This window comes from Triturus cristatus, chromosome 10, assembly GCF_964204655.1.
Source record: "Triturus cristatus chromosome 10, aTriCri1.1, whole genome shotgun sequence".
NCBI classification, from domain to species: domain Eukaryota; kingdom Metazoa; phylum Chordata; class Amphibia; order Caudata; family Salamandridae; genus Triturus; species Triturus cristatus.
Genome location: NC_140593.1, coordinates 20,709,930 through 20,722,176, shown reverse-complemented (window position 1 = coordinate 20,722,176; position 12,247 = coordinate 20,709,930). Strand labels below are relative to the sequence as shown.

Sequence of the window (12,247 nt, the reverse complement as noted above, 5' to 3'; positions counted from 1 at the left end):
CTACCTACAATAATTGCAAAATGACATCCTAGATGTCTAGTGGGTTTTGATTCCCCCCAGCCTAGCAAACTAGCCTGCAGGGGGGAAGTGACCCTTGCCCAAGGGGCTACTCCCCCATCAGAAAACAAAACCCTGGTGGTCTGGTGGATTGGATACATGTTCCATGATCGCAGCCCCAACTGCAATTGTAGACCAGTAATTGACTACAGACAGGCACAGGTAAAGGGAAAAAGCTTTCCTTTCCCCAGAGTCTGTCTGTGATAAGTGCTAATTGTTTTTTCTATACAAAAAATATTTTCAATGGGGTAAAAACACTTTCTCTGCATTTTCACCAAGTTTGGGGTTGTTTCCTGCACAACCCCACTCTGTAAATGGATTTACACCTGCCCTCGACTGACAAGTAGCTCAACCATTTACAAGGTCAGAATGGGTCATCAAAATCTTGTCAATCCGCTCAAACAATTATGTTTACTCTAAAGAAACTCTTATTTCTAAAGTGGTTTGACACTTGTTAATGGTCCGCATGTGTAAGCTGCACCTACACATACAAATGGTTCTGTGGATCGACAGCCTGGTGCCTCTTCCTTTAGATGCTCCATCTCTTAGTATTGTCCTTTAGCCCGTTGGCCTCAGACCTCCTGGCTCTGTAATAATATGGCATGTACCATGTGTTTCCTCCCCATGAAGCCCCTCACTCTATTATATCAAGTTGCCTTTGATATTTCGTCCTTTTTCCACTGACACTGATGTTATCTCATCTGCCCCACATATCTTCCTTTCTGCATCCCTCACACTAACATCATCACATCTGGCTCATTCTCTCTGGATTCCTCACACTGATGCTATCACATTGATCTTTCATCTCTTCTTCCCTAGATCCATCACACTAACGCAACACATCGTCTGGCATCTGTTTCTCCCTAGATCCCTAGAAATGATGTTGTCACATCTGCTCTGCATCTCTTCCTCCATCGAACCCTTCCACTGATGCAATTACATTGCCCTGAATCTCCTCTCCTTCAAACTTACACCCTCATGTTATAACATCTGCCCTGCATCTCTCATTCCCCAGGTCCCTCAGACTGATGTTAACACTTCTGCTCTGTATCTCTTCCTCCCTGGAGTCCTCCCACTGATGCTATCACACATGCCTTGCATCTCCTCCTCCCTGGATCTTTCACACTGATGCTATCACATTTGCCCAACATCTCTTTCTCCCTGGATACCTTGAACTGATGCTATCACATGTGCTCCCAGTCTGTACATCCATTGATCCCTCACTGTACCTCTATGGACCTTTGCATCAATATTATTACATGTGCCCAGCATCTCTTCCTCCCTAGAACCTTCACACTGAGGTTATCACATCTGTCCCACATCTCTTGCTTCCTGGATCCCTTGCACTGGTTATATCACACCTCTCCTGCATCTCCACTTTCTTGGATCCCTCACACTGATGCTATCACTTCTGTCCCGCATCTCTCACTCCCTGGATTCCTTGCACTGATGAAATACATCTGCTTGCATCTCTTCCTCCCTTGAGCCACCACACTGGTGTTTTCACATCTGCTCCACAGATGTACCTCCATGGACACCTAGCACTGATGCTATCACACGTGCTCTGCATCTCCTCAATCATGGATCTCTCACACTGATGCTATCACATCTGCCCTGCATCTCCTCCTCCCTGGATCCCTCACACTGATGCTATCACATCTGCCCTGCATCTCCTCCTCCCTGGATCCCTCACACTGATGCTATCACATCTGCCCTGCATCTCCTCCTCCCTGGATCCATCACACTGATGCTATCACATGTGCTCTGTATCTCCTCCATCATGAATCTTTCACACTGATGCTCTGATCAGCCCTTCATTTCCTTCTTCTCTGATCTTCCACATGGGCAATGTTACACGTGTTATCCCTAAGGTGGTCTTCCCCCAAATATTTTACCTGCTTACCTCATCTTTTTGTTGACTCTTTTTGTTGGCCTTAGGACTCTAAGCACTTTACCACTGCTGACCAGTGATAAAGTGCCTGTGCTTTTTCCCTAAACATGGTAACATTTGTGTATACACAATTGCCATATTTGGTTCACTTGTTAGTACCTTGTAAAGTGTTATACTATATACTTGTTAATACATCACACCAAGTGGTCAGTTGTTTGTACTCGAAGAAATCTTTATTTTAAATTAATTGTCCAACCATAGTCTCAGCCAACGCGTTTCGTTCAAATTGAACTTCGTCAGGGCTGGAAGAGTATAGAGAAACATAACATAAATATACGCACCACAAGTTTCTCTATACTCTTCCAGCCCTGACGAATTTCAATTTGAACGAAACGCGTTGGCTGAGACTATGGTTGGACAATTAATTTAAAATAAAGATTTCTTCGAGTACAAACAACTGACCACTTGGTGTGATGTATTAACAAGTAAATTGGTGGTGCACCGCTCCAAACCCCTTCTGAAAACTTCATTGATCTGCTTGGCAGTTTGCATCTATTAGCGGCGGATGCAGGGGCGTTCGCATGCACACCATCATTAACTATATCTTTTGATTACATACTATGGGAACAAAGTAAGGAGGTGCAGCCGTTGGAGTCCGCCGTTAACCCTCTTTTCTCTAATAAATGTTATACTATATACGCAGGGCCTGTAAATTAAGTGCTACTAATGGGACCTTTGACATGGTTGTGCCACCCACACAAGTCGCCCTGCAAACATGTCTCATGTCTGCCACTGCAGAGCCTGAGTATGCAGTTTTACTGTCACTTCAACTCACCATTTAAAACCCTTTTTAAAACCTTAAACTCCCCTTTCATTACACATACATCACAACTAAAGTAAGTACTAGGGAGCCCATATGGAAGGGTGCCGTGTAAGTTAAAGGTAGGACATGTACTTTTAATTTTTGCATGTCCTGGTAGTGAAACCCCCTTAATTCATTCTTCACTATTATGAGACCTACTACTCTCATAGGAAATATTGGAAATTCCTTAATATACATACAAGCTGTCTTTCCTGATTAGAAAGGAGTAGCTGGTCCTGTTTCACATCTGTGGAATGGTAATGATAAGTCCTCTTTACTGGTAAGGTTGGATTTGACATTACTATTTTAGAAATACCACTTTTAGAAAGTGGACATTTCTCCGCTCTCATAATTCTGAGTGCCTGCAGCCTGTCTCTAATGCATGTCTGTGGTGGGTGACAGCTAAACTTTGTGCATTCCCTCTAGACAGTCTCAAACACAGAAGGATGAGTTGTGCCTGAGTACTCATCTGCATTCTGAATGCTATTCTTGGGCAGAAATGGAGGGAGGGGTTGACACTTACACCTGAGTAGACAGTGCCTAATCCCCGCACAAAGGGCTGATTCCCCCCTGATGATAGTCTGGAGTTAGTGCTAGGAAGAAAGACCTTTGTGCACTTCACAGACCTATCTTTGAAGTGCACAAAGGTCCCTTCTTTGAGGTCACCCCATCTATCAAAGGCATACTGCGTATATGTGCTGGGTCTCTGACCGCACCAAATCAGACACTTCTGGGCCTACAACTGGACATTGTGTCGGAAGAACTGCTGTGCTTCATCAAGAACAGGCTGACTTGGAAGGCTTGCTTTACTGCTGTGCTGCCCTGCTGGGCTCTGATCCTGCTGAGTAAAGCTGGACTTTGCCTTGCCACTGAACTGATCTACAAGGACTTGTTGGCTTGCCTTCTGTTGCTTGAGACTCAGGGATATTAAAGTCTTTACCCCTGCAACTATGCCTACTTCACTGGAAGTGGAGTCAGATGCTTGCACCAGAGAAACAGATGCATCTTCCTTAGGCGTATAGTAGATCTGATGCATCGGCCCTGTTGCAGAAATAGGACCTGGCGCATTCCACTTGGAACTTCCTCATCACACCCGGAACCACCACTTCAGAACTAATTCATCGCTGCCACTGCATGGAGAAGATCAACGCATCCTCTTTACAGCGTTGATTAACCCGGCGTATCGACTTTGGAACTGCAGCACTTGGAACCGGCACTTCGCTCAACAGACCCAACGCATCACTGCGACTGAATGAACAAAATCTGGCATCACCTTGAGTGTAGGTGGAAATTGATGCATCGCTCATCTGCATCCTGCATCTCGCTGTTGCGACCAGGCTCGTGGTATGGTGTTTACTGGGCCTGCGTGGCTCTTGTCTCTGGGCTGCGCTCCATCGCAGTCAGCCTGAACTGCTGTCTTTGCCCAGATCCAGCGTGACCTGATAACCCCCCATAGGTGCTTATTGCTTCTATGTGCTAGTACTCTTTTTATTCTTTAAATATTCATAAATAAACTTCTACCCTATTGGATTTTTATCATTAGCTCTTGATTTATTTATAAAATATTTCTCTATTTTTCTAAACCTATGTGAAGTCCTGTTGTTGTGTTTTAATTATACTACTGTGTTTTAGTGTGTGTTGCACAAATACTTTAGAGATTGTCTCTTTAGATAAGCCTGACTGCTCCATACCAAGCTACCAGAGAGTGAGCACAGGTTATCTTTTAGTGTGTATCTAGCTTTCTCTGGCTAGGTGGTCCCTGCTTGGATAGGCTCGATACCTCTGCCAACTTGAGACCTCATTTCTAACAAGAAAATATAAAAATTCTTCCTGAGTCCACAGGGTGTGTGGAAATGTCACATTTCTCCTATATCTCTTCCCTAATTGATCTCTCACACATCTCCTTCTTCTCTCCCTTTCCAGGTCCCCCATTCTGTATGCAGTGAGAGTTGCCTTCCTGGATACCGGAAGGTCCCTCTAAAGGGGCAACCTTTCTGTTGCCACAGCTGCGCCCTCTGCTCAGAGGGAGAGATTACCAATAAGACTGGTAGGTGATAAAACACAGCATGCCAACCAATGATTCTTTTAAAAGACCCACATGAAAAGACGTGTAATTTACTCACAAGTAACCACATATTTCTTTCATTTATTCTCTCTCTCACTCCATTCTCCCAACCCAGTACCAGTTTTGAGGTGGTGCGACTAATACAGTCACACTAACCACCAAGGTCAAGGAAGTGCCCTCTGCATGGCAGGCTGAACTGAGATCAGAGCATCATGCAGAAATCTATGTGTATGTGTGGCACATTTCAGGGGTATTTACAACAGCATGATAACTCTGGTGGTTAATGCACTTAGCGTGATATAAGATTTGTCTATCACAGCTTTGACTCATGATAGAGTAGCATGGGGGGATAATGTTCCTGCTGCACAGCACAACATGTGACATGCAGATCAGAGATTAGTATTTTATGTAGATAGCTTAGTGGGTTATTGCTTTTATCAAATAGATACTTCTGTGACTTGAAGTTCAAAATTGACAATCCTTCAGATATAACGCATTGATCTATGAACTGGCATCAACTTCATGCATGCAAATTGAAAGGCAGAGGATTAGAACTTTATTGTTTTTCCTCTCAATCTTTTGTTATTCCAACGTTATTAAAAAGGCATATGGGTATCAATGCAATTTTATTAGCTTGACTCCTCAATCATGCATTACATTTATGGGCAGATTTACGAAGACTTTTTGCCTGGTTTGCATCACAAAAGTGTTGCAAACCCAGTGCAAAGTATTGTATTGGGGCTTACTTTCCAGTGCAAATACTATTGCATTAGACAGTTGCCCTAAGTAACACAAATAAGCACTATACATTAGGAACAGAGGCATACCATGGGTCGCACATGGACTTTACCTTGCCCATAGATTTCTATCTTTAATAGAGATCTTGATGACATCAAAAAATTATGCATCCTTCAGGCAGGCGTAAAGTTTAAAACAATATTTATTTTCTCCAAACCTTTTGAAATTTACATAAGTGCTGTACAGGACAACACATGTACAATGTGGTAAAGTGTTAAACTTTGCCAAACATAGAATGTTGTGCTGGAAGTGTAACCTTCCATTACAAAAACCTAGGTTTTACATCACTCAAGCACCTTTGCACAATGGTGCAAGTGTGTGTGCGTTTGCACAAGGCAGCCTGTGGTATGCAAGTACTAGAGGAGAGAGCAACAACGGCATATCGTAGTGCTCCAGATCAAGCATTCTAAAGTGTAATGTCTACCATTGTGGATGACACCTGACTCCTACACCTTTTAGCCATCAGTGCCTTAAGTAATATTTCCTATACATTGATTTACACAAGTTTATGGCTCATTGTCTCTGTATAATATGTTTGTGATGTAAAGCACTCAGACATTCTACATTGGGATGAGTAGCACTATAAAATAAATACATGTGAGATAGGGGCTAAGGAGAGATGGGGCACCATTGGGAGGTGGTCATGAGGGAATCTATGAAGAAGTTCATGGGAAGGGGGCAACAAAACATTGTCACACTGAGCGGCTCCAAAGGTGAAGCCGGCCCTATCTCAACATCTCACCGAAAGGCCTTCTCTCCCTTTCCTTCAGTTTTCAGGATAATGGACCACTTCATATATCAGCAAAGAGATCTCTCTCTCTATCTTTCAGTTTGCTCTGTTCAGCGTGCTCTCTCTTATTCCTCCTGCGCCTTCCTTGCAACATATCTTTTTTTGTCTGTCATAAATCTGTCTCTCCTTGTTTTTCAATGTCATTGTCAGTCTGCCAGTCTCTGTCTCTCTCTTCACTTTCTCTCTTCCCTAATTCTTTTGTCTCTATTCTTTTCTCTCCATGTTTTCCCTTTGTCTCTTTACATCCCTTTCTCTCTCTCTCTCTCTCTCTCTCTCTCTCTCTTCCTACACTGCATTTTCTCAATTTAACTCTTTCTCTTCCTCTCTCCATCTTTGCCTTCTCTGTCTTCTCCCCATCCTCCTCACTTTCTCTTTCATTCTTCTGCTCTGTCTCTCTCTTTCATGCTCTCCTCCTCTTTCCACCTGCCTTTCACTTCATCTCTCTTATTTCTTCAGTTTCTCATTCGAAATGCTTCTGTCTCTTAACTCTCTGTTAGACGACCTGAAAATGTGAGCAGGAGACAGAGATGAAGTGTCAAAGCATTGAGATTTGAATCAGAGGCGGAAAAGTTGGGAAAACATGGATTTTGTAATGGATCAAAGGCTGGAGTTAGAGGAAAAGGACAGAGCCTTAAAAAATGCAATGGGCATTGCTCAGAACAAACGTAAAGACATTCTCATTTTTATGCATTGAAACACTACTGAAGCTGCAAGTTATCAGCTCTATGCCATCAATATTCTATTTACAGAGTTAGCAAATGCCACAAAGAGTGTTAAAGGCGATGTCAAGATCAGTAGTGTCTGGGTAAATTGTGAATCCTGAATATTAAGAATGTAAAAAAAGGCGCCAGCGCTTGCCAGAAACCAGACCTAGTTTACGGCGCTCAACTACAAGTACAGCCCCTGTGACTGATTGAAAGGGAGATGGGAGAGAGAGAAGAGATAGTGGGGTGGAGAAGCGGGGGGGGGAAATACAGGACAATAAAAGCAAAACCAGGGCAGTGATTGTGAAAGGGTGCCACGCTGATTGAAATACCTCATACTGCAGTTCTCTGCAAAGAGTAAATACCGGAGGCATTCTACATCCCGGGTAGCTGAGAAGGGCAGGCACAGACAGCAGTGCCCCCTGCTCTGAGGGAGGGAGCAGCACAGCCCTCCCTCTCAGTCTGCCTGGATCCCCTGCTCTACTGTGAGGCAGGCCAGGCTGGAGACTCCTAACTCATTGGGAGGGGGAGGGAGAGCAGAGAAAGTCATACGGAGATGCCAGAAAATACACACAAATGAAGGTGAAACCAGCACTGGGCTCACAAACATTAAACAAGCACTGGAGAAGGGGCCACGGTGGGGGAGGCAGCAGTAACAAAGGCAGAAATAACACAACTGTGGAATTAAGAGGCAGAGGGAGGGAAAATGTTACATTGCAATGTAAGCAGCTAGGGTACTGAACCTAACGACAGACACACAGTAACAGAGCAGGAATTCAAGAAAAACATTGTCCCCCAAAAGAACAGATAAAGAAAAAAACAGAATGAGACAGTACTAAGGCCCTGCTCTATAGGAGGAACAGAAGAGAGAAAGGAGAGACAAAGATGCAGGACTGCCCACTAGCAAGCAAGGATTTTTAGGGGACTTTGACATAGACAAATGAAAGGCAATGACAAGAAAGGGGATGGGCTTCAAGCCCACAGACAGATTACAACAAGTCTTAAAGAGACAGTGCATGCGCCGTCTGGCTCGACCTAAATATGAATAACACAGGTTAATGAAATGACAATGTTGCTAAGGTTTATAAAGTGCACTTGTTTTTGAGAAGAGTACATTCTGGTAAAAAATCTAAAGATGGCACGTGTGCATTTGTTCAGTATCCAAATAATATCTTTTTTTGTTTTTCAAATTTTATTGACATTTATAAATAGAATTAATACATATATTATGATAACTCTATGTATTATCATACAATAAATATATAAGAACATTGTTATATATAAGCATATAGTAAAACTTTCTGAATAATTAATCATATTATATAATTTCATTAAAACATAAACATATAAATGTAAGGCCAAATATTTGGATTTATATTGAGGCCATAAAAGATGGAATTAATGGAAGAGGGGGAAGAGAGGCGTAAGGAAAGAAGGGATCACAAAAGAAATCGATAAGTGAAAAATGTACAGATATGAAGTATAATACAATATGAGTATGTTCCAAGGAGAAAAAGACACACTACAAAAGCAATGCGAGTAGGTAAAAGGTGAATATAAGGGTTAAGTTATTTCATTTGATGTACATATATATAAATGTATGAGAGGACATTCTAAAAGATAAATAAGATAAGGTAAGATAAAGTAAGATAAAATACGATAAATACTTACCATAACATCAATTAATTAGGCTGATTCAAAGAAATAAAAAAAGTAATATTCTGTGACATAAACAAAATTAAATAAATTAAATTATGTTACAGGTATATAAATATATTGTTACAGGACCAAGGGAGATGAAGTAGGAAAAGGAAATATGAGATAAGGATGGAAAAAGATAGTGAAATGGATAATATAGAGAAATGTACAAATAATAAATGAAAAAAATAGGCATATTGCTGAGAATGTAAGTGTAAGCAGAGAAACACACATGTATAGTATATTAAAAGATACAGAATTACATGTAAAAGTTCTGGTGAATAGCTATTAAAAACAACAACATATAGTAGATAACCTCTTCCGCGCTCAGGACGGCATAAATGCAATATGTGTTAAGGTTTATAACCACCAATAATGAATAAAGAATGAGAATAAGAGGAAGTAGAAATTAAATTACTGCGTAGAAGGATCATTAACGTTAGCATCGGTATTTGAAGCTAGAAAACGTGACCAAATTCGAAGAAAGAGATCAGATTGATCCTGTATGTTGTATATCATACGTTCGTAGGAAGCTGTTTGGATCATGGTCACCATCCATGTTTCTTGTGATGGTGGTTGAGGCCATTTCCATTGCCGTAATATAGAAATTTTGGCTGTAGCTAAGGTTGTGTGTAAAAGTCGGGCTTGTGGCTTAGAAAGTGATTGTGATTGACGTGTATCATGCAGAAGTATGGTAGCATGCAAAAGTGGAATTTGTAGAGGCATCGTGGAACGTAAGATTTTACCTACATATTTTCAAAAGAGTTGGATCACAGGACATCCACAGACGATATGAGAAATGTTACAAGACGTACTATCACAATTCCAGCAGATAGACTGGGGAAGCAAGACAGCTTTATGCAGTTTTGTTGGTGACCAGTGCCAATCATGTACAATCTTGAATAAGCAAAATTTCAATCGTGCTTAACGAGCACCCTTATTGAGATTGCTAAGAATGTCAGACCATTCATCATCGGTATAAGAAACCGATAATAAGGTTTGCCGTTTAGTACGTAAAGTTTGCGATAAGGGCTGAGAAAAAAGATGCAAAGTGAGAGTTTGGTAGAAGCCAGAAGTAGCTCCTTTCATCTTACCCCAAGTGTGGAGATATGTTACAGTTGGTGAGTCAGGTAAGAGCCATGGTGGAGGTCCTAGACTTCTCCGTAAGGATTGTCATAACTGGTTATACTTAGAAATGTGAATATTAGGCAAATGAAATTCTTCCTGCATTTGGCCAAATGATTTAATATCACCGTTTGAAAAAAGTTGATCGAGGGTGGAAAAACCTGCTGCTTCCCAAATAGGCCAAGAAATTGATTTTCTATTAATAAAAATTGCAGAATTATTCCATAATGGTGCTTTCATATGGAGACGAGGATGTGAGCCCAGTAAGCAGTGTGCCCTTTGCCAAGCGGCGCGCATTGCCGACAAAATAGGATTAGTGGAGTCTCGGGGATGAGATTCAGAGCCATATAAAACAGAAAGACCTGCTTTTGTTAATGAAAGGTAGTGTTCAAGATGTACCCACTGTGGCACATCTGATAAATGTGGAAGCATATATGACATTTGAGAATGTTGTAATGACAAAGCATAATGTTCCACTGAAGGTAGACCTAGTCTGATGTCGCAATTCAATAAAGATATGGGACGATAGCTGCTACATAATAGAGTATCTTTACCAGGTTTAGGTAACACAGCAATCATACCTTTATTAGATATGAGGCCCAAGGAGGCCTCACGCTCTGCCTCTTGGAATGCGAGTAAAAGAGAGTCAAGCACATCCACTCCTGCCCAACGATAAAATTCTGCAGGAAAGCCATCTTCTCCTGGGGCCTTATGGTATGGCAAGCCAGCAACTGCACGCAATATTTCTTCCCTGGTAATTTCACCTTCCAATAGGATTCTACCTTCATCTGGTAGGGTTACTTTTGTAAGGAAAGAATCCAATTTGTCAGTGTCAAGTTGAGTTTCAGCAGTGTAAAGAGACTGATAATACTCGGCAAAATCGTTAACGATATCTTGGGGTTTACTTAGGGTAACACTGTTCATTGACTTAATGGCTGGTGTTGCCATAGCTGCTTGCTGCTGACGTAGTTGGGTTGCTTTTTCCCCCTACTCATAATGTCTTCCTTTCATTCTATGTAGGGCGTATTCTGCCTTAGAGGTAAAAAGTTTGTTTAAGGCCATACGAGCTTTTTCCAATGACTTGTGATGTGATATCGTTGGATTAAGTGTATATAAGCGAGTGTAAGACACAATATCTTGCACCAATTCTTTTTGCTTTTTAGCATTTTGTTTATTAAACTGGGCTGCATCTCTCATAAGCTGCCCACGGATAGTGGCTTTTGCCGCCGCCCAGATAGTTCTGTCAACGTACCCTTTATTGACTGACATAAAGTCTTGAAAATAGGATTATTTGCGACCTGGCTTAGATAGACCAGTTAGTAAGGAAAGCAGAACTGGAGAATAATCAGAGATTTCTGCGTCTAGTATCTGAGAGTCCTGTGTTATTTGAACTACATTTTGGGAGATTAAAAAATAGTCCATACGAGAGAGCGTGCCATGCTTAGGGGAAGTGAAGGTGTAGTCCTTATCCATCGGGTGAGAAAGTCGCCAATGGTCTACCAAACCATTATCTGCCACCACATCATCCATTAGAGCCCTATCTGCCGCATTTGTGTTATCTAGAGGGCCTGTTTTGTCTAGGACAGGATCATGCACTATGTCCCAATCTCCACCGATAAGAAACTGGGAAGCAACTATTTCAGTTAAAAGGCAGTTTAGTTGAAGGAGGAATGATCGTTTTGCTCCTGTGGGAGTGTAAATGGAGCCAACGTATATATGTGTTTCACCGAAGTTTGGCAAAAACATATCGGCCATCAGGATCTATCCAGGATTTCAAGACTGTCACTGGTAAGGATATACGGATAAGAATCGCAACTCCACATTTGCGGGTTGGTGTTGCATCTGGCTCCGTTCTCTTCTCTATGCTGCTGTGTATAACCCGACCCACCCAGTCTCTACGTATCTTTTCAGACTCTTTAGCATCAAGGTGGGTTTCTTGGAGGAGAGCTGTGTCCACATGCTTGGACTGTAAATAAGAGAGTGTCTTTTTTCTTTCAATATAATGTGTTAATCTATGAACATTCCAGGTTATTACTCGAAGATCATGTGAATTGGCCATGTCAGAAAAGAATAGGAAAGAAAGAAAAAAAAAAGGTAAAGATAAAGAGGATAAAAACAAAGATCAGGTAAATAATAAATGAATCAAATGGTAATGCTATTTGATAATGGAAGAATATATGTGTGGAGATAGCTAGAAGTGTGCTCAACAGATGGAGTAGCATGTAGTGTAAATGACAAAGGGAAAGGTAGGGAGGAA

At 41.6% G+C, this 12,247-nt stretch overlaps 1 protein-coding gene across 1 annotated transcript in view; it reads left to right on the top strand.

The window, feature by feature from the left end:
- Positions 1-12,247, top strand: part of LOC146788735 (vomeronasal type-2 receptor 26-like) — a 263,551-nt gene that overhangs the window by 197,908 nt on the left and 53,396 nt on the right. Inside the window, exon 3 of the mRNA XM_085630955.1 lies at positions 4,734-4,857. Within this exon, the coding sequence (XP_085487081.1) occupies positions 4,734-4,857 (124 nt within the window). The remainder of the gene's footprint in view (positions 1-4,733; positions 4,858-12,247) is intronic.